This window comes from Ranitomeya variabilis, chromosome 3 (assembly GCF_051348905.1).
Source record: "Ranitomeya variabilis isolate aRanVar5 chromosome 3, aRanVar5.hap1, whole genome shotgun sequence".
Classification (NCBI taxonomy): domain Eukaryota; kingdom Metazoa; phylum Chordata; class Amphibia; order Anura; family Dendrobatidae; genus Ranitomeya; species Ranitomeya variabilis.
This window is the reverse complement of record NC_135234.1, coordinates 99,267,314-99,289,896: the sequence shown is the minus strand read 5'-3', so window position 1 is coordinate 99,289,896 and position 22,583 is coordinate 99,267,314. Positions and strand designations below refer to the sequence as shown.

At 46.9% G+C, this 22,583-nt stretch overlaps 2 protein-coding genes across 5 annotated transcripts in view; one reads left to right on the top strand and one right to left on the bottom strand.

The window, feature by feature from the left end:
• Positions 1–751: 751 nt before the first annotated feature.
• Positions 752–21,465, bottom strand: IFT20 (intraflagellar transport 20). 2 transcript variants are annotated; one of them, XM_077294419.1, is made up of 5 exons: positions 21,279–21,465; positions 15,182–15,313; positions 5,717–5,802; positions 4,693–4,796; positions 752–4,266 (listed from the first exon to the last, which is right to left on the bottom strand). In XM_077294419.1, exons 2-5 carry the CDS (start codon positions 15,306–15,308, stop codon positions 4,185–4,187), a joined length of 399 nt encoding a protein of 132 aa, XP_077150534.1. In that variant the 5' UTR covers positions 15,309–15,313; positions 21,279–21,465; the 3' UTR covers positions 752–4,184. The 2 variants fall into 2 exon arrangements, with proteins under 2 accessions (XP_077150534.1, XP_077150535.1); XM_077294420.1 differs by having other exon boundaries at positions 15,182–15,310; positions 21,279–21,407.
• TNFAIP1 (TNF alpha induced protein 1) overlaps positions 21,415–22,583 on the top strand; it is a 42,690-nt gene continuing 41,521 nt past the window's right edge. The window contains exon 1 of one of the 3 annotated variants that reach the window (XM_077294416.1): positions 21,415–21,613. The gene's annotated coding sequence lies outside the window, so the exon portion shown is untranslated. The remainder of the gene's footprint in view (positions 21,614–22,583) is intronic. The other 2 variants (XM_077294417.1, XM_077294415.1) reach the window with 2 other exon arrangements.

Here is a 22,583-nt window from a genome sequence, read left to right as displayed (position 1 = left end):
CTTGGATCAAAACTGGATGTCTCCGGTGGCAAATAAGAAAATACATGTAGCACAAAAACTTAATCAGACAATGACTCTTTACAACTTTTATTACTTTTTGCATTTAGGTTTAAGAACTTACAGGCAGGTAGTTGCTAACCATCTGCCCGTTCTAAACGTCAGGGATATCTGCTGGCTCATAGCAGTCACGGACCGCTCCAACTATCGTTCCATCTGCTTCCGTTGACATCACTTCACCAGAGCAGCATCTTCTCTTCCATTCTGTTGAACAGTTGTCTCTGCTGAAGTCATGCTGATTGACAGCTGGCTCTCCGCTGCCTAATTCCAGGGATCCGGCTGTCAATCAGCATGACGTCTGCAGTGACGCCTCAGCAATAGATCAGACCAGAAGAGGAAGAACAGCTCTGATGATGAGAGGTGACATGAAGCAGGGGATTTGGTGGCTGTACTGGTAGAGATCATCCCGATGCAGAACAAGCATACCAGAATGTTAGTTCAGTTTAATACACAAATCTGATAAAAATCCTGGATAACTCCTGTAAGCAATGTTCTGTTTAAATGAATTATTTGTCAAGTTTTCACAGTTCATCTGTAACTCGCAGACTAGCCTCCCAGGAATGTAATTCAATTAAATGTGTGTTTTTCTGTACACACATATATCATCTTATGGAACATAGTCTGATCAAATTAATAAAACTGTAAAAAAAAAAAATCCAAAAGAGAATGCAGATAATAAACGGTTAAACACAAAACCAGCACAAGCGTTTTATTTCAACCATGTAATTTTATAAAATAAAAGCAAATAAAATATTGCACATAAGGCACTCTATTACGAAATACAAAAAGTGAGCAGGTTTGAATTGCAAATTAATCTAGAGCAAATGTGTCACTAGAATGCAAGTGTGAAGGCGGCTCTAACATGGACTCTTCTCTGTCCATTTATCATCTTAAAACACACCACCTGGATGCCACAATAATGGTTCCAGAATGAAAAAATGATCATATATAAAAGATATACATTTATTAATTCAGAACATTTAAAAAAAAAAAACCAAGACGGTCCCCTGAAAAAGCAGGGCGAAACGTGCTTATGGGTGCAGGGACATCATATACAGCAGCTCTTCTTTAATTAAGGTAATTTTATTCATAATATCAATGAGAGCTGGGCCATATGTGCAGCAGAGCTTGCTTTATCCGGGGAAATAGTAGTCCATATACCGTATCTGTTTAGCATTGTCTTTTTTCTCACGCTGTTACTAGGATTATATCGATTATACATTGTGTCCCTTTTTTGAGGTATCCTTGTTTAATTTAACTTCTTTTTTCGGAATTAATAAATGCAGATTTAATATTTGATCTATGAATGGTTCTCTGTGTCGTTCTGGAACCATACGTCAGGTGTTACATTGAAATGCTGTGTAACAATTAGTTATTAGGACATATTTGCCGGTTTTGACATTGGTTATCTTAGCCATGTATTCACATGAGCCATGGGTTCTTCTAAAGACGACAGGGGAAAAAAACACACTTTCTCCAATTCCAGGCCCCTCAACAGGTAATGATTTCACAATATTTCAGAGAGAATATTTGCTGCGCTGGCCATAATTATCTCCTATGTAATACTAAGGAAATTCTAAAAATATAACTTATTGGGTGGAGAAGGACTTCAGAAACTCTGCAGTAGGGAAAAGGTTAATAACTATAAATGCAATGCAAACAGTTTGGCTTCCAAACCTATGCAATATGCAAGCAAGAACACCAGGAACACAAATCTGCACACTGGCATAAAAAAAGAAATGAAAAAAACATCAAAATAAGAATATTATATGTCTGAAAATAAGAAATAAAATGCACATATATAAATATCCCAAGAACAATGATGTACAGGACAAGTGGGGAACGCAATGTTAATAAACCTGTAATGTCTGACTTGCTCTCGTGGCATGAAATGATTCGGTGAGATTTCACTCACGTCGTCTTGAAATGTTGATAAAGTGTTTAGATATGTATATTCGGAGTATTTGGGAGAATTTTTGCTTCCCGAGCAATTCTAGTATTTCTCATTGTACCTATACAGGATCTGTGAAATAGTTTAGAAAACTTTGTGGCTTCAACAAGAGCTGAAGAATAAGATTGCTACATCCATACAACTACATGTGACGGAGCAAGGAGAACATTGGAGGGTCCGGACCTCTCTGCTGTTACTGGATTATATTTTTCGGGAGCTGCACCTTGTAATAGATGGTCAATATAAAAACATCCAGAATTCACACCATCAGGAACGCTAGATTTAGTCGTAGCTGCAAATAAAAATCCACAGCGGTTTTACAGAACAAACCTGATCCACACACGGCAGGAATTCATGGCACGCTGGATACCACATCTGCCGTTTGGGGAAAATGCTTTTGATTTCCACTGCAGATTTCACCTATTGAAAAATACATGTATAACACTGGCATGGACCCTACATAGAAATGTCACTGTGACAATGCTTGTCTAATGGAAGTGTGGAATGTGACACATGAAAGGTAAGGAACTAACAGACACAAGCCAGACAATGATTGGAAACTACCCCCCTCGATCTTTGATAAAGCTAAAGGCCCCCATACACATTAGACTAATGTTGGCCAGACCTTGCCCCTATCGATGGGTTTAGCCATCTGGCAGATGTGTATGGGGCAGACTGATGGCCGGTGGCGATGTGAATCACACGTGTCCGATTATGGACTGCTGATCGCTTTGTTCTCCTGGAATTAACCCACAGGGCGACATACCGGTCATAGAAAACACAGGAGCGCTTGTCTGAATGACAGATGGCGGTCAGCCGAAGCATCATACGGCCAACAGCCATCTAATGTGTATGGCTACTTTAAGGCTACGTTCGCACATCAGGGCTGCGGGGTGGATTTGCTGTTATGGCGACAAAATAACGTGCGTAAATTAGCCTACAGCCGGCCATACTCTTTAGATACCTGTCAGCCATCAACAAAAAATGCCTATTCAGCTATCGCATTCAACCCTCTATAGCCAGCCGCACATGTGTATGATCTCAAGGGGAGAAAGAAGTAAGCCGCTTACTTCTGGTGATAAAAAAAAAGAATCAAGCATCTTCAATGAGGAGTTGGGATACCACTATACGTACTGGATGGTTTTAATGTCCATCCAAAATGGGTGGCTCTGGGCGACGTTCATCTATTGTGTATGGCCACTCAAGGTGTATTTGCCTCCTAATCGAACAGTGATGGTCACACACAATATGGATTATCTTGTCTGGTACATTGTTTTCCCCCCCCCAATGTGATAGTTGTAAGAATAGTGGTAAAACACTGATGGCAATGGGGTCTCCCATTAGAGGGAATAGTAGGGCTTTCTATTCCTAGGATTGTAAATTTATGGACTAAAAATGGAGAGCGGTTACTACTGGACTTATGGAACCCAGCCTAGGTCCTCATTCAGACGTCAGTTTTTCTCATACAAGTTTTATCACGGATATGACTCATACCTATTATCGTCTTTGGGGCTGTTCACGTGTCTGTGTATTTCTTCATACCGAGTGGTCCGCACACAATCATGGAGACATGTCCAATTTTGATCCGAGTCTGGGAACGGACTCGCCAATGCAAGTCTATGGGTCCATGTGCTGTACGATTTTTTACAGACTATTACAAGAAGCTTGAAAAAAACCTTTTTTTTCGGCAAAGATAAACGGATGGCAAAACCTCACACTCTGACCAAACATGGATGAAACAGGTTAAAACCAGTGATGGAACACGGAGAGCGTTTTTTTCTGTATGAGAAAGATCACTGATGTCTGAATGAGGCCTGAGACCAGTTTCAGCTATTGAAGTACTTTATAAATGAATGGCTTTCTGTGTTAGTGCAGGTCAGACACAGTGATAATCCACGGTTCAAAACCAGAAAGGAATATGAGAAGGCCGTGCCCATTTACACTTTGTACGAACAAGAAAAGTATTTGTGCAAAATCAATTCTGTAACATATGATGATCTTCAGGGCTGCTCGGCCATGGAGGGGAGACTGGTCCGGACAAGAGGCTCCAAACAATGAAATCTGAACAGCTTTTACTAATTGTGTCCTCGTAAGGAGAGTGATCACCACATGGGTCTAGGGAAAATGGTCTCTATGTGATGTGTCCAGGAGAGGATTCCATGAAATGTTCTAGGTGTCACTTCTGTAGGATGAACTGGTCTATGAATTCATTCTGTTCTGCTTCTACTTTACATAGAGCCTCATATTCTCTTCGATACCTGAAAAAAAAACGAAAACAGGAGAATTTGCTGTATTTCTGAAATACGCACCTACACGTTACATCTACGGGCAGGGCTGTGGAGTCTGAGGTTTGGCGTACCGACTCCACAGCCCTGTCTACAGGAGCTTTTATGACATCCCACAGTAAATAGTGTTCGCCCCATTATGCAGTGCTTTAAAAAATAAAAACAATGGTCAAAGCTACTGAGCATTTTGGTGCAGAAAGGGATATGTCCTTACTCTCAGATTATTTGTAGGATTTTGCGGGTATCTTCATCGGGATATTTCTGCATCTCCCCCTTGCACTGCAGCATCTCCCCCTTGCACTGCAGCTCTGCCTGTTCAGACTTTCAAACCCAGTATAGACCAGTGCATGTAGTGATGACCACAACATCAAGTTATATACGCTGCTGCGGAGGTCTTACCTTTCGAGCTGCATCTTCTTCTCTGTGATCAGCGCCTGCAGCTGCTGTTGCTGGGCTTCTCGCTGCTTGGCAATGGATTTTAACAGATTACGGGCTCCAATGGCCTAATGGTCAAAACAAAAGATATACATTGGCCTTAAAGGAGCATTCACAAGTTTAGAAGTTATCCCCTATCTAAGGGATTCGGGGATAACTTCCCAATCGATGGAGTCCGACCTCTGGGACCCCCACCGATCCCCAGAGCCAGAGCTCTGAAGAGCCTGGTGTTAGCTGTGCCATAATTGATCACGTGCACTGCCGCTCCATCCATTCTTACTGGGACCCCCAGAGACAGCCTAGTGCTCCATGCTGCCCGGCTGTGAGAGCCGCTGATGAGCTGCCACAGGAAGGAGTTTATCTTGGGGCTGAAGAAAAGGGTCGTCCATTGAAACTTCTCTCCCACTACATTATCTGTCAGGAAAAAGTACAGAGGCCCCCGTACATACTGGACTGTTGGCCCATTTGCCTCATTCTGGCGGGAGCAGCCACTAAGCCGCGACCTGTGCATTCTCGAAAAAGCTGTCAAAAGGCGAGAGGAGCTTTACATGTGCCTGCACTGGATGGGAAAAAAAAAAGTCAAAAAAACAAGCCATGTAGGTTGCTTCCAGAACGTAGCCGGAGAACGATCACTGGCTTATTTATCAGCTGATCAGCAGAACGTATGCACAGCTGATGATCAGGAATGAATGAACAGTAACCGTGTATTTACTTTCAGAACTAACATTTACATAGGAGTTTCTTCAGTACATCCAGGATTACGCGGCCTGAGTGGGAATTCAGAGGCCACAGCAGATTATCTCATGTTTTATTCAGGCAGCAGATGTTGGAAACCTTCACCTGTGATTCCGGATCTCCACTGACGCTGAGAACAGACTGATTATCTCATATTTTAAGTGCTGATGTTTATGCCCGTCTGCACTCCGAGCTGCGGCTCCACGCTATGGTTAATCTACGTACGGCTGGCTCAAGTCTCATAGGCTCTTACCTTCATTTTCTCACTCTCGGTTTCTTTAGCCAGCTGATCCACTAGTTCTATTAAACCGCCTACTATTTTTTGAAAATCACCTATTTCTGAAACACAAAAAAAGAGGCTCGTGTCACAGGATATACTTGTGTGGTGCCCAAAGAATATAAATCGGAAACTCGAGTGCACTTGTAAATTGTGATACCATCTCAGTACATTCACCCTTGTGAATATAGGGGGGGGGGGGATTTACTTGCTAAATGCCTTAATAATGTGTATTAGGGGCTTCCTAGAATTCATCTGACAAGGCGCATGGTTTCACTGGAACGTGTAATGTCATCTTCCAAGAAATGCGCCAAAATTTTAGTCAACTAATAGGTGGAGTGAACTTACACTAGAAAGTCTAAAGATGCAACCAACGTGACCCATAATGACTGACAAGAGGCTTAAAAGGTAGCTCGACAGTGGATGCACAGCCAGCGCCGGATCCATGCTGCCCGATGCACAGCCAGCGCCGGATCCATGCTGCCCGATGCACAGCCAGCGCCGGATCCATGCTGCCCGATGCACAGCCAGCGCCGGATCCATGCTGCCCAATGCACAGCCAGCGCCGGATCCATGCTGCCCAATGCACAGCCAGCGCCGGATCCATGCTGCCCAATGCACAGCCAGCGCCGGATCCATGCTGCCCAATGCACAGCCAGCGCCGGATCCATGCTGCCCGATGCACAGCCAGCGCCGGATCCATGCTGGTTGTGTAACTTCAGCCAGGTATGTTTCACTCCGAAATATCATGTACAATACTTCAGCACACAAGGGAGGAAAATAGTTATGCTGAACGGAATGGTTTACTTCGGATTCACTAAAGTTTTTCCAATGTTTCAGCTCTTATCTGCACGCGAGAAAATCGGGGCATACTGGAATTGCTGATCTTGTTGCGCTGTGGCTCACAGGGTCTGCATGCCCTGATTTTTTTTTTCATGTGCACATGACAGCTGGTGCTTTTGAAAAAATTCTATGGAAAAGGGAGAAGAAGGAAGGAGCTAGAGACAGAGATTTTCTGCTGCAAGTTCTCCTGAAACGACAGTTCCAGTTTTCCATAGAACTTTGAGCACCAACTGCCATCTCCTATCTCAGTAATGAGAGTCTGTATTCACTGAAGACACATTTTACCTGTAAATTTTAAGAATAAATGATCAGTCCAGAAGGAGAAAAAAAAAGGCAGATTTCTTTGATAAGATACATTACAAAGTTGGATTTGTGGGGGAAAAAGATGAAACAATTAGGCTGGAGTCACACTCAGCGTAAGACAATACGGTCCGTTTTTTACGGCCGTAATACGGAGAAATCTTCCCAAAATAGTGATCCGTAGGCAGGGTGTGTCAGCGTATTTTGCGCATGGCATCCTCCGTATGTAATCAGTATGGCATCCGTACTGCGATATTTTCTCGCAGGCTTGCAAAACCGACATCTAATGGATTTATGTGCTCAAATGTTCGGGAAAACATATATACAGTGTATATATATATATATATTCTGTATTTATGTTTAATTCAGCTCGAGATATGTGGATTAATAATGGATAGGTGTCATAATTGACGCCTCTCCATTATTAATCTGGCTTAATGTCACCTTACAATAGCAAGGTGGCATTAACTCTTCATTACCCCATATCCCACCGCTACACGGGAGTGGGAAGAGAGTGGCCAAGTGCCAGAATAGGCGCATCTTCCAGATGTGCCTTTTCTGGGGTGGCTGGGGGCAGATGTTTGTAGCCAGGGGGGCCAATAACCATGGACCCTCTCTAGGCTATTAATATCTGCCCTCTGTCACTGGCTTTACCACTCTGGCGGAGAAAATTGCGCGGGAGCCCACGCCAATTTTTTCCGCCATTTAACCCTTTATTTTAGCAGCTACAGCGCCCAAATTTTGCACATACACACTACTAACATTAGTAGTGTGGAATATGCAAAAAAAAAAGGGGATATGAGATGGTTTACTGTATGTAAACCATGTCTCATATCCTGTCGGGTTTGTGAACGGGAAATGAAAAGCCGGCAATTGAATTACCGGCTTTTCACTAACACCGCTGCGTATTTCTCGCAAGTCACACTGCTGGTCCGTGTGGAATCCGTATTTTTCTCGCCCCCATAGACTTTCATTGGCGTTTTTTTGCGCAATACGCTGACAAACGCAGCATGCTGCGATTTTGTACAGCCGTAGAAAGCCGTATAATACTGAACTGTAATATACGGCTGATAGGACCAGACCCATTGAGAATAATTGTGCCGTTTGTTTGGCGAGTTTTACAGACGTATTTTCTGCGCTCTTACGTCCGTAAAACTCGCTAGTGTGACGCCGGCCTTAGACGTTAAGTTTACACCATCTATTAGTTTCCTTACTCCTTGGTAGAATTTTTGCCAACGTTTTGGCACATTGTTTGCTGCAAGGTAACACCCTTTTCCTATGAACCCACACCCCTTTAAAAATTAGACAGTTTTACAGAATTTTCCTTGTATTTACTTCTACACAACCCTTTCTAAACATCCAGTTGGTCCATTTATACCAGGATTCCCATCATATGCTTCTGGTGGGATTCAGTGCTCTCCAGACTGTTTTCTGGTCTGATGGGGTCACTGCAGCTGCGCCTGCCCCTCCTCTCTCCTGCTACATATTGTCCTCCTGCTGTGGATGTGAATATCAAGTCCTGAACTGGCACACTTTGCTCTGCTGTACTGCAGGCAGAGCCAAAACCTAAAACTGGAACCATTTTGCTGATATATTATTTCACCGTCGGAATAGAGTTTAATTCTGGCAACAGGGATCAAAGCAATATGGGCGAAATGGTTCCAGTAAGCAGGAGCCAGGTTTTAAGCTCTGCAGCAGGGCAGAGTAAAGTGCGCCTGCAGCGAGCCGGCGACGTCCCTGCACAGGCATGAGATTTCGTTCGGCTATGTGGATGACACAGGACGCATCACCTGCATCAACCACAGTGGGAGGGCGGCATTCATCGGGAAAGAGGAGGAACAAACAACGATGCAATGACGTCATCGGACCAAAACGTCCGAATTTGCATATCTCGCTGGGGCACTTCAAAAGGTTTTTGGGGATATACAGTGGAGTCGGGACATAATATACAACTTTCTGTAATGTAGAAAATGCGCTGAGGAATGTGAAGGTATTGGCTCATACATGAAAAAAATGGTGACAGGTTCCTATTAAAGGGAAAGTGCCATCAATAACCAGTTATTTTGTAGTTTGTTTTTTTGTGAAATTAAGCTTAAAATAGTAAATAAAATGTATTAATGCAATGTTTGCACTGTTTGCAAACATTTCTATATGAAAAATATTATATATTTTCTTACAAATATATATATATTTACCACTAGGGGGAGCATTTTCCGTTTTAGACCTCAAGCAGCTATAGTAAGGCTTACCAGCTTTACTGTTAGGCTACTTTCACACTAGCGTAGTTAGCAATACGTCGCAATGCGTCGTTTAGGAGAAAAAACGCATCCTGCAAAGTTGTCTGCAGGATGCGTTTTTTTCCCCATAGACTAACATTACCGACGCATTGCGACGTATCGCCACACGTCGCATCCGTCGTGCGATGGTTGCGTCGTGTTTTGGTGGACCGTCGGCACAAAAAAACGTTTCATGTAACGTTTTTTGCGCGTCGTGTCCGCCATTTTCGTCTGCGCATGCGCGGCCGAAACTCCGCCCCCTCCTCCCCGGACGTTACAATGGGGCAGAGGAAGCGTCGTAAGACTGCTTCCGCTGCCCACGTCGGACATTATTTTCACAACGTGCGTCGGTACGTCGGGCCGACGCACTGCGATGGGCCCGTACCGATGCTAGTGTGAAAGCAGCCTTAGCTGGAAAATTGGGGCAGTAACTGCTGACATCACCCTTTCCCTCCCCTTTTGGGTGGTCTAATATCCCTGGGGCAGAATGAAGAGCAGCATCACAGGGCAGAGCCATTTTGTGTGTGACTGCCCTGTGATCTGCTATCACCAGCAGTTACTGCATCAGAAACACAGCTTGTTACAGAGGAGCAGAACACAGTGGGCTCAGCAGCATGGTGGACTGGAGGAAGAGTGAAGACATGTGGTGTGTATGGAGCAGCATTATCTGAGAGGAGCTGTCTGTGACTCCTCCATCAGTAAGATAAGAAGGAGATCCAGGTCTGCAGTGAATGGCCAGGCAATGTGGATGGAGGGGAGAGATGCATTAGTATGGCTGAGAGAGACTGATGGGAGAGAAGAAGAGACATGTAGTATGATGAGTGAGACACATATGGAGCATGATGGGGAGAGAGATACACGGAAATAGCAGGGGTGAGACACATGGAGCGTGATGGGGAGAGAGATACACATGGAACAGCAGGGGTGAGACACATGGAGCGTGATGGGGAGAGAGATACACATGGAATAGCAGGGGTGAGACACATGGAGCGTGATGGGGAGAGAGATACACATGGAATAGCAGGGGTGAGACACATGGAGCGTGATGGGGATACACACATGGAACAGCAGGGGTGAGACACATGGAGCGTGATGGGGAGAGAGATACACATGGAACAGCAGGGGTGAGACACATGGAGCGTGATAGGGAGAGAGATACACATGGAATAGAAGGGGTGAGACACATGGAGCGTGATAGGGAGAGAGATACACATGGAATAGAAGGGGTGAGACACTTGTATGATTTTGATGCGTTTCTGCAGCGTTTTTGGATGCGCGGAATTGCATCAAATCTGCAGTGTAGTGCACAACCAATATTAGTCAATGGGAAATTGAGAATTGTTGTGCACATGCTGCGGAAAAAATACGTGCGGAATTGCAGGGTTTTATTTTCCGCAGCATGTCAATTCTTTTTGCGAATCTGCAGCGTTTCTGCACCCATTGACTTCCACTGAGTTAGGCAAATCCGCCGCAAAACTGCAGGTGTAAAAATATGTGGTTTTTCTGCGGAGTTGCGTGCGATAAACGTTGCAGATAGGGAGGAGGAAGAGTGTGCGCGGAGACTGAACTGTGAATATGTGCGTGTCTGTGTGCGGGTGTCCGTGTGTATCTGTGTGTATGTGTGTGTGCGGGAATAGGGAGTATACTGCTGGTTTATTTATTTTATTTTTTTTCAGGAGATAGAGGGCGTTGCATGGATTAGCTGACTAATAAAGATGAGAAACTGTGTTGTGTTTTATTTCCTTAAAATACTTTATTCTGGCTGTGTGTTTATTTAACCCCTTAACAACTATAGGATTGGTAATGGATAGAAGCCTTATTGACGCCTCTCCATTACTAAGCCAGCTTGATGTCACCTTACAATACAAAGGTGACATTAACCCCACAAATATTACCCATATGACACCTCTACAGGGTAGTGGGAAGAGAGAGGCTAAGTGCCGGAATTGGAGCATCTAGATGCGCCATTTCAGGGGTGGCTTTGAGCTGGTATTTGTAGCCGGGGAAGGGGGTGGGTGCAATATCCATGGCCCCTTCTTAGGCTATTAACATCAGCCCGCAGCTATCTGCATAGCCTTTTCTGGTTAGTAATTATAGGGGGACCCCACGCTGTTTTTTGGGGGTCCCCCTATTTTAATAGCCAGTAAAGGCTAAATATACAGCTGCGGGCTGATATTCATAGCCTGGGAAGATCCATGGGTATTAACCCCTTCCTAGGCTATAAACATCATATAGCTCTCACATAATACCACCATATAGATCACACATAATGGTGCCATATAGTTCTCATATAATACCATCATATAGATCACACATACCGCCATAGTGTTCTCATAATACCGCCATATAGATCACACATAATACCGTTATATAGATCACACACAACACCATGTAGATCACACATAAAACCACCATATAATGTCACATAATAATGCCACACATAATCCCACAATATAGTTATCATATATTTTTTACATTATTCCAGCATACTGATCAAACATACCACCATACAGATCACATATAATATCGTCATATAGATCACACATAATGCCATAACACAGATCACACATAATACTTGTCCGCATCAAGTGTAGTCTATATGACAGTACTATGTAAAAAATATATATGGCGGCATCATGTGTGATCTATATGGCAGTATTATGTAATAAACATATATAGCAGTATAATGTGTGGTCTTTATGGGAGTATTATGTGATAAATAGATATGGCAGCATTATGTGTGATCCATATGGCAGTGTGCTGGTCTATGGGGGGGGTCACAGAGAGAGATATATGGTGGAGGGAGCAGAGTATTTCAGGAGAGCAGTGTGATGGTCTATGGGAGGAGTGTGCGCACGATGACGCTCACACGCTGACACACACACTCACAACTGTATACTTAGCCTTTACTGGCTATTAAAATGGGGGACCCCAAACAAAAAAAATTACGTGGGGTCCACCTATAATAACCAGCAAAGGTTATGCAAACAGCTACAGGATATTAATAGCCTAGGAAGGGGCCATGGATATTGCCCCCCCCCCCCCCCAAAGGCTAAAAACCATCAGCTCTCAGCTGCCCCAGAAATGGCGCATCTATTAGATGCGTCTTTTCTGGCACTTTGCCTGGCTCTTCCCACTTGCCCTGTGTTAAGTTGGTTTCATATTTGTGGGGTTGATGTCCCCTTTCTATTGTCAGGTGACATCAAACCCACAGCTTAGTAATGGAGAGGCGTATATAAGACACCTAACCTATTACCCATTACCTATCCTAGATTACTAATCCTATAGTTGTATTGTAAATAAAGACACAGCCAGAATAAAGTCCTTTCTTAATCTTAATTAAACCATACTTACCCTCGTCTCCTGCAACAAAAATAAACCACAAATATTCCTCACCTGCCCGCCGAGAAGATAATCCATAATGTCCCATGACGATCCTGATCACTTTGAGAGCAGTCACATCAGTGATGTGACTGCTCTCAAAGACAGCCGGAGATAGACTTACAGGATGAGATCGCCCCCTGCAGTGGATCACTGCGCCGCCGTGAATATAATTTTTTTTTATTTTTATGTGAATGTGTATGTAATGTAACTTTTTTTTTAAACTGTGAGCACAGGTAGCAGCAGATGATACTACTCTCCCATCAGACATTGCCCAATGGGAGCAGTAGTCTCATCGGTCCGCGCCTGCTTTTTTACCGCAGGTCATCGCTGCAGGTCACAGTCAGTTGCGGAATCACGCTGACATCCCGCAGCGCTGTGACCAACAGTACTGGTGGTAGACAGTCACAGCTGTGGGGGTCACGCTGACATGTGACAGCAAGACCCCCGCAGCTCTTGTTATCGCAACACTGAGCTGTGTGTGCAATGGGGAAAGACATGCAGGGGAAGAGGAGTGCATAGGAGCGAGAGCGACCCATGGGGAGTGAGACACGCAGGGGGGGAGAGGAGAGTGACCCATGGGGAGAGAGACATGCAGGGGGAGAGGAGTGCATAGGAGCGAGAGCGACCCATGGGGAGTGAGACACGCAGGGGGGGAGAGGAGAGAGAGTGACCTATGGGGAGAGAGACATGCAGGGGGAGAGGAGTGCATAGGAGCGAGAGCGACCCATGGGGGGGTGAGAGCAACCCATGGGGAGAGAGACATGCAGGGGGAGAGGAGTGCATAGGAGTGAGAGTGACATATAGGGAGTGAGACATGCAGGGGGGAGAGGAGTGCATAGGAGCAAAAGCGACCCATGGGGAGAGAGACATGCAGGGGGAGAGGAGGGAGAGCGACCCATGGGGAGAGAGACATGCAGGGGGAGAGGAGTGCATAGAAGCGAGAGCGATCCATGGGGATAGAGACATGCAGGAGGGAAGCGACCCATGGGGAGTGAGACATGCAGGGGGGAGAGGAGGGAGAGTGACCCATGGAGAGAGAGAGACATGCAGGAGGAGAGGAGTTCATAGGAGTGAGAGAGACCCATGGGGAGTGAGACATGCAGGGGCAAGAGGAGCGAGAGCGACCCATGGGGAGTGAGACATGCATGGGGGAGAGGAGTGCATAGGAGGGCGAGCGACCCATGGGGAGTGAGACATGCAAGGGGGAGAGGAGTGCATAGGAGGGCGAGCGACCCATGGGGAGTGAGACATGGAAGGGGGAGAGGGAGAGCGACTCATGGGGAGAGAGATATGCATGGGATCGAGAGCGACCTATGGGGAGAGAGACATGCAGGGGGAGAGAGCGAACAGGCACAGGGGGATGGAGAGCACACATGGGGAGAGACAGTCACCTCCAGGGTCACAGAGGGAGATATATGGGGGAAGGAACAGGGTGACTGCAGCACAGAGTATTTCAGGAGAGCAGAGGGGGAAGGGTATGTGATCCCTGTTGTGTGCATGCTACTTCTCTCCTGTTTTGTGACTAACATTCTTGTCATCCCCCTTCCCCCACCTTAGTCACTGTCCTGTCAGCTGTCCTGCTCTCCCTCCAGGTGTCAGCTCCCTCTCTGCAGGCTGTGAATGCAGCTTCTTACCGGAACTGTGTGTGAGTGGGGAGGCGGAGACAGAGCAGGAGAAGCACACAGGGCAGTGTGTTAGGAGCAGAGGATGTCTGCTCAGGATGTGCAGTGCCTGGACTGGAGTACAGAGGAGCACGGAGGTAAATCACCCGCACTCCCCACTCTCCATCCTCCGGCTCAAGTGAGCGCTTCTGTCCTGCGATAGAGTAAGTGGAGCTCGGCAGATAGCACTGGGCTATAATAAAATGGTGGCCTGCCACACCTACAGCAGTGAATTGTGCAGCCCACAGAGGCGTGCCCAGCTCACTGATAATGCAGCTACAATGTTAGAGATAGGGTCCGTGCCGGTCTATTATCTCCTATGTCCATGGGGTGCCGTAAAATGACACTGTTAGTGTCTTGTGCTACTGCTGTGAAACCAAGATGTCAGCCCCCAGTGCCTTCTTGAAACTGATATAACACACGAAATCTGTTTCACATGCATTTAAAACTTGGTTATAGCAGCATGTTATGCTACATTACAGTGATTTATTAATGATCTACAAACGCGGTACCTTCCCTTTAAAGGAGTTTTCTGATGTTGTTTAGAGTCGGGAATGTATACTTATACGATAAAAAGGCATTCATACCCCGGAAACTGCCCTCGCTATGGCCACGTTTGCTGGACCGGAAGAGATTACATCTCGACCACCACTCACCTTACCTCGGAGGCCACAGGGTCAGGTGCCTGGGACGCCATCTTTTCCAGTCTTGCAGAACCAGCTGAAGCATCACCGTTGGAGCAGAGATTAAATTCCTAAGCTAATGTCTTCTTTTTTTTTTTTTTTTCTTACATAGGAAAACAAGAAGACCAGAACCAGACCCTGCTTAATAAGAAGTTTTACCTGGACTAGATCCAGCCTGAACCATTTCTAGAATTAGACTGTCAGAGGTTTACTTACTCTGGGTGGAATTACTGATTCAACTCACAAACAACAAGCAAAGTTATTGGGGGAAAAAAGGTCAAGACAGTGACTTACTTTCTACAAACTCCCTGCATTCCTCCTTCAGTTCTGTTGTTTGCTGAGAGACATCTGGATCCAAGATGCGGAGTTTGTTGAGTTCATCAAAGTGAAACCCGGCCTCAGATAGCGAGTCTTTAGCCATTGCTGCTGTGAAGTAAAACATGACATGACATGAGATGTCTATAGCAAAATGCAAGTATGAAAAATCCCAAGTGACGCGGATAGCCAGGACTCTGGCCCAGTAGCGTAGCTACTGGGGGCAGAGCGGGTCATCGCCCAGGGCCTCATGCTCTGAGTGGGCTCTATCAGAGCTTCCCTACTGTAACTGTATCAATGTGCACAGCGCGCCTATACAGTTACATTCTGCGGCAGAGCAGGCAGACTTGATTTCCCTGCTCTGCCAACCGGCTGCTATGGGGTCCCTGAGCAGGTGGGGGTGCCAGTCATCGCAAGCGCAACTGTATTGGCAGGATGCCAATTCAGCTGACTGCATTGATGAGAGAGGGAGCATTGCACTCCCTCTCCCATCATCTCCCTCTCAGCGTCTGACGATCCTGACGCAGACACTGACAGCGGACGCAATGATGTCACTATTCAGCACCCACTGTATGGAGCTGTGCGGGCGGTCGGAGCAGCGGAGGAACGAGGAGGAGAGGTGATTCGGGTGAGTATTGTATTTAATTTTTTTTTGTTTGGTTTGGGGGTGCCTTATATTATGTAGAGTCTGCCTATGGGCAGCGCATTATACTATAGAGTCTGACTATGTGATTGCATTACGCTATAGAGGCTGCCTATGGGGGTGCATTATACTGAAGAGTCTGCCTATGTGAGTGCATTATACAATAGAGAGTTTGCCTATGGTGGGTGCATTATACTATATAGTCTGCCAATGGGGGGTGCATTATACTATAGAGTCTGCCTATGGGGGTGTATTATACTAGAGAGTCTGTCTATGGGGGTGTATTATACTAGAGAGTCTGCCTATGGGTGTGCATTATACTATATAGAGTCTGCCTATGGGGGTGCATTATACTATATAGAGTCTGCCTATGGGGGTATATTGGGGTATCAGCAGGATGAAGAGATTGTGCAGGTTGGGAATAGTCCCACTGGGGACAGTGCTGAAAATATGAGAAGTGAAATGTGTCTGTTGTTTTCTTTGCAGCCGAGTTCTGGCTGGAAGAAGTTGTCATGTCGGTCTGGGCCAGATGGAAAAGACGGAAAAAGTGAAATTCTCCAGCAGAAAGAACATCAGCTGTAAGTCACCATCTATAACTGTGCAGTGATCTCTATATGTTCTATAAAACTGGTATCTACCCCTGACCATATGGTGGTAATATCCATGTTGGTCTTTGTATAGAGATTATTTTTAGCAACAGCGCGGTCATCTGCTGAGGTTCTCCTCCACTATTAGGCTGGGGTCACACTTGGCGTAAGACAATACGCCACGTATTATACGTCCGTACTACGGCCGTAATACGGAGAAATGTTCCCAAAATATTGATCCGTAGGCAGGGTGTGTCAGCGTATTTTGCGCATGGCATCCTCCGTATGTAATCCGTATGGCATCCGTACTGCGAGATTTTCTCGCAGGCTTGCAAAACCGACATCTAATGGATTTATGTGCTCAAATGTTCGGGAAAACATATATACAGTATATATATACACTCACTGGCCACTTTATTAGGTACACCTGTCCAACTTCTTGTTAACACTTAATTTCTAATCAGCCAATCACATGGCGGCAACTCAGTGCATTTAGGCATGTAGACATGGTCAAGACAATCTCCTGCAGTTCAAACCGAGCATCAGTATGGGGAAGAAAGGTGATTTGAGTGCCTTTGAACGTGGCATGGTTGTTGGTGCCAGAAGGGCTGGTCTGAGTATTTCAGAAACTGCTGATCTACTGGGATTTTCACGCACAACCATCTCTAGGGTTTACAGAGAATGGTCCGAAAAAGAAAAAAAATCCAGTGAGCGGCAGTTCTGTGGGCGGAAATGCCTTGTTGATGCCAGAGGTCAGAGGAGAATGGGCAGACTGGTTCGAGCTGATAGAAAGGCAACAGTGACTCAAATCACCACCCGTTACAACCAAGGTAGGCCTAAGAGCATCTCTGAACGCACAGTGCGTCGAACTTTGAGGCAGATGGGCTACAGCAGCAGAAGACCACACCGGGTACCACTCCTTTCAGCTAAGAACAGGAAACTGAGGCTACAATTTGTACAAGCTCATCGAAATTGGACAGTAGAAGATTGGAAAAACGTTGCTTGGTCTGATGAGTCTCGATTTCTGCTGCGACATTCGGATGGTAGGGTCAGAATTTGGCGTAAACAACATGAAAGCATGGATCCATCCTGCCTTGTATGGAGCATCTTTGGGATGTGCAGCCGACAAATCTGCGGCAACTGTGTGATGCCATCATGTCAATATGGACCAAAATCTCTGAGGAATGCTTCCAGCACCTTGTTGAATCTATGCCACGAAGAATTGAGGCAGCTCTGAAGGCAAAAGGGGGTCCAACCCGTTACTAGCATGGTGTACCTAATAAAGTGGCCGGTGAGTGTATATATGTATATGTATATATATATATATATATATATATATATATGTCATTGAGACACATATATATATATATTCTGTATTTAGATTTCATTCAGCGCGATATCTGTGAAAAGCCGGTAATTCAATTGCCGGCTTTTCATTTCTCCTGCACAAACCCGACAGGATATGAGACATGGTTTACATACAGTAAACCATCTCATATCCCCTTTTTTTTTGCATATTCCACACTACTAATGTTAGTAGTGTGTATGTGCAAAATTTCAGCGCTGTAGCTGCTGAAATAAAGGGTTAAATGGCGGAAAAAATTGGCGTGGGCTCCCGCGCAATTTTCTCCGCCAGAATGGTAAAGCCAGTGACTGAGGGCAGATATTAATAGCCAGGAGAGGGTCCATGGTTATTGGCCCCCCCGTGGCTAAAAACATCTGCCCCCAGCCACCCCAGAAAAGGCACATCAGGAAGATGCGCCTATTCTGGCACTTGGCCACTCTCTTCCCACTCCCTGTAGCGGTGGGCTATGGGGTAATGAAGGGTTAATGCCACCTTGCTATTGTAAGGTGACATTAAGCCAGATTAATAATGGAGAAGCGTCAATTATGACACCTATCCATTATTAATCCAATTGTTTGAAAGGGTTAAAAAACACACACACATGATTTAAAAGTATTTTAATTAAATAAACACAGCAGTTGTTTTAATAATTTATTGCTCTCTCAATCCATTTGCAGACCCTCGCTTGGCAAAATAATAAACGCACAATATACATACCTTCTGATGTCAGATCACGTCCAACGAAGTAATCCATCTGAAGGGGTTAACTAATATTACAGGCACGAGCTGCGATAAACCACTCGCTCGTGCCTGTAATCCCCGGGTGCTGAAAGGAAAGCAGGATCTGTACTTACATTGAGTCGCGGTGATGCGCCCCTGCTGGATGTTCTCCTGAACTGCAGCCTGGGAACTTTTTCCCACGCTCCAGGTCATATGAGGACATCCACCAGGGGGCGCATCACCGCGACTGAAGGAAATGTAGGTCAATGACCTACATTTCATTCATTCGCCGGGGATTACAGGCACGGAGCACAGCTGCATTTGCAGGGCTCCTGCCTGTAATATTAGTTAACCCCTTAGGATGGATTACATCGTGGGAAGTGATCGGACATCAGAAGGTATGTATATTGTGTGTTTATTGTTTTGCCAAGCGAGGGCCTGGAAATGGATTGAGCGAACAATAAATTATTACAACAACTGCTGTGTTTATTTCATTAAAATACTTTTAAATCATGTGTGTGTGTTTTTTAACCCTTTCAAACAATTGGATTAATAATGGATAGGTGTCATAATTGACGCCTCTCCATTATTAATCTGGCTTAATGTCACCTTACAATAGCAAGGTGGCATTAACCCTTCATTACCCCATATCCCACCGCTACAGGGAGTGGGAAGAGAGTGGCCAAGTGCCAGAATAGGCGCATCTTCCAGATGTGCCTTTTCTGGGGTGGCTGGGGGCAGATGTTTTTAGCCACGGGGGGGCCAATAACCATGGACCCTCTCCTGGCTATTAATATCTGCCCTCAGTCACTGGCTTTACCATTCTGGCGGAGAAAATTGCGCGGGAGCCCACGCCAATTTTTTCCGCCATTTAACCCTTTATTTCAGCAGCTACAGCGCTGAAATTTTGCACATACACACTACTAACATTAGTAGTGTGGAATATGCAAAAAAAAGGGATATGAGATGGTTTACTGTATGTAAACCATGTCTCATATCATGTCGGGTTTGTGCAGGAGAAATGAAAAGCCGGCAAATGAATTACCGACTTTTCACTAACACTGCTGCGTATTTCTCGCAAGTCACACTGCAGGTCCGTGTGGAATCCGTATTTTTCTCGCCCCCATAGACTTTCATTGGCGATTTTTTTTGCGCAATACGCCGACAAATGCAGCATGCTGCGATTTTGTACGGCCGTAGAAAGCCGTATAATACTGAACCGTAATATACGGCTGATAGGAGCAGCCCCATTGAGAATAATTGTGCCGTATGTTATGCGAGTTTTACGGACGTAGTTTCTGCGCTCTTACGTCTGTAAAACTCGCATGTGTGACCCCGGCCTTAGGGTGCGTCACTGAGTTGTAAGCAAAGTTATCTGGTTAGGGGCCCACTGAGAAGTTTCGCCCCCTGAACCAAAACCCTAGCTATGCCTCTGCTCTGGCCGGATACATCTTACACACAATACATTGTAGCAAATTACCAGAACAGTGTGGAAACGTAGCGTTGTTTATTCCGCAGCATGTCAATTCTTTGTGCGGATTTCGAGGCGGTTTACACCTGCTCCATAATAGGAATCCGCAAGTGTAAAACTGCAGGTGGATCCGCACAAAAAAACGCGGTAAATCCGCGGTAATTCCGCAGGAAATCCCCAGTGCGTTTTACCTGCGATTTACCAAAATCAGTCCGGAAAAATCTGCAGAGTAATCCACAGCATGTGCACATAGCCTAGAGGGGTGTTCCACCTTAGACAATTAGATCACATCCACAGGATACGTGTCTCATAGACTCCTGTCTGAAGACTCGGGGTCCTGGACACATCCCTCCTCACCGGGGGGCACCTGGCAGACTCCTCACCGGGGGCACCTGCCAGACCCCTCACCGGGGGCACCTGCCAGACCTCTCACCGGGGGCACCTGCCAGACCTCTCACCGGGGGCACCTGCCAGACTCCTCACCGGGGGCACCTGCCAGACTCCTCACCGGGGGCACCTGCCAGACTCCTCACCGGGGGCACCTGCCAGACCTCTCACCGGGGGCACCTGCCAGACTCCTCACCGGGGGCACCTGCCAGACTCCTCACCGGGGGCACCTGCCAGACTCCTCACCGGGGGCACCTGCCAGACTCCTCACCGGGGGCACCTGGCAGACTCCTCACCGGGGGCACCTGGCAGACTCCTCACCGGGGGCACCTGCCAGACCCCTCACCGGGGGCACCTGGCAGACTCCTCACCCGGGGCACCTGCCAGACTCCTCACCGGGGGCACCTGGCAGACCCCTCACCGGGGGCACCTGCCAGACTCCTCACCGGGGGCACCTGCCAGACTCCTCACCGGGGGCACCTGCCAGACTCCTCACCGGGGGCACCTGGCAGACTCCTCACCGGGGGCACCTGGCAGACCCCTCACCCGGGGCAACTGGCAGACCCCTCACCGGGGGCACCTGCCAGACCCCTCACCGGGGGCACCTGCCAGACCTCTCACCGGGGGCACCTGCCAGACTCCTCACCGGGGGCACCTGCCAGACTCCGCGCATGTGCAGGCTGCAGTCACAGCTATGGGAGATATGGAGGCAGCCCACGGACCCGCATCTGTCGCCTGTGGCTACGCCGTGACCCTGAATGTTTCAGGTGGGGAGACCCCCTGAGAGATAAAACATCTGTGCTGATCCGGTTCCAGGACAGCCAGTTATTAATCCCAGTAAAGAACACTACAGTTACCAGCTCCCTGCCCTAAATGGCTGATAACAGAGAACAGCAGTGCGGCGCCGCCGGCCTCCATGTTACCTGGTCTCACAGCTGTCACACACTGCACCGCTTCCTCTCCTACCCCGGCTGCCACGGAGACAGCCGGCTAGTGTTTACTGACGTCACTTCCGGGAATGCATTCCTGGTACCATAGAGACGAGGCGGAAGGATTCTCGGACAACTGCCATCTTGTATGAGCAAGAACGGAGCTGCGCCTGTGTGTGGTGACGTCACCGGAAGAGGCGGGGCCTTATTTATTCCGGTGCAGCTGCAGACCCGATACCAGGAAGCAGCGTTGTGGTGAGGCTGCTGGAGAAGGGAGGGCTGAGGGGCTGCACCATGGAGCCGTGTGAGGACAGGACGCAGGACTAAGGGTGAGAGGTCAGGGGATGGGTTATGGGGGCAAAGAAACATGAATGATGTTACTATATGGGGGCTGCATGTTGGAGGGGTGCACAGGGAAATGGCTGCTGCCACTTGTATGGGGCTGCGTAATGGGGGGCTTCTGCTGTGAGGAGGGATGATTAGGCCCAGGAATACTGACATTACAGGGGGGGATAATTAGGCCCAGGAATACTGACATTACAGGGGGGATAACGGGGCCCAGGAATACTGACATTACAGGGGGGATAACGGGGCCCAGGAATACTGACATTACAGGGGGGATAACGGGGCCCAGGAACACTGACATTACAGGGGGGATAACGGGGCCCAGGAATACTGACATTACAGGGGGGATAACGGGGCCCAGGAATACTGACATTACAGGGGGGGATAATGGGGCCCAGGAATACTGACATTACAGGGGGGATAACGGGGCCCAGGAACACTGACATTACAGGGGGGGATAATGGGGCCCAGGAATACTGACATTACAGGGGGGGATAATGGGGCCCAGGAATACTGACATTACAGGGGGGATAACGGGGCCCAGGAATACTGACATTACAGGGGGGATAATGAGGCCCAGGAATACTGACATTACAGGGAAGATAATGGGGCCCAGGAATACTGACATTACAGGGGGGATAACGGGGCCCAGGAATACTGACATTACAGGGGGGATAATGGGGTCCAGGAATACTGACATTACAGGGGGGATAATGGGGTCCAGGAATACTGACATTACAGGGGGGATAATGGGGTCCAGGAATACTGACATTACAGGGGGGATAATGAGGCCCAGGAATACTGACATTACAGGGAAGATAATGGGGCCCAGGAATACTGACATTACAGGGGGGATAACGGGGCCCAGGAATACTGACATTACAGGGGGGATAACGGGGCCCAGGAATACTGACATTACAGGGGGGATAATGGGGTCCAGGAATACTGACATTA

What these genes read in the sequence shown, in the direction of transcription:
- IFT20 (XM_077294419.1), bottom strand. Translation starts at nt 15,308, where the DNA reads ATGGCTAAAGACTCGCTATCTGAGGCCGGGTTTCACTTTGATGAACTC. An exon ending in ATGCAGGGAGTTTGTAGAAA is followed by an intron (nt 5,803 to 15,181) that starts GTAAGTCACTGT and finishes TTTGTGTTTCAG; the next exon opens with AAATAGGTGATTTTCAAAAA. An exon ending in CCGAGAGTGAGAAAATGAAG is followed by an intron (nt 4,797 to 5,716) that starts GTAAGAGCCTAT and finishes TTTGACCATTAG; the next exon opens with GCCATTGGAGCCCGTAATCT.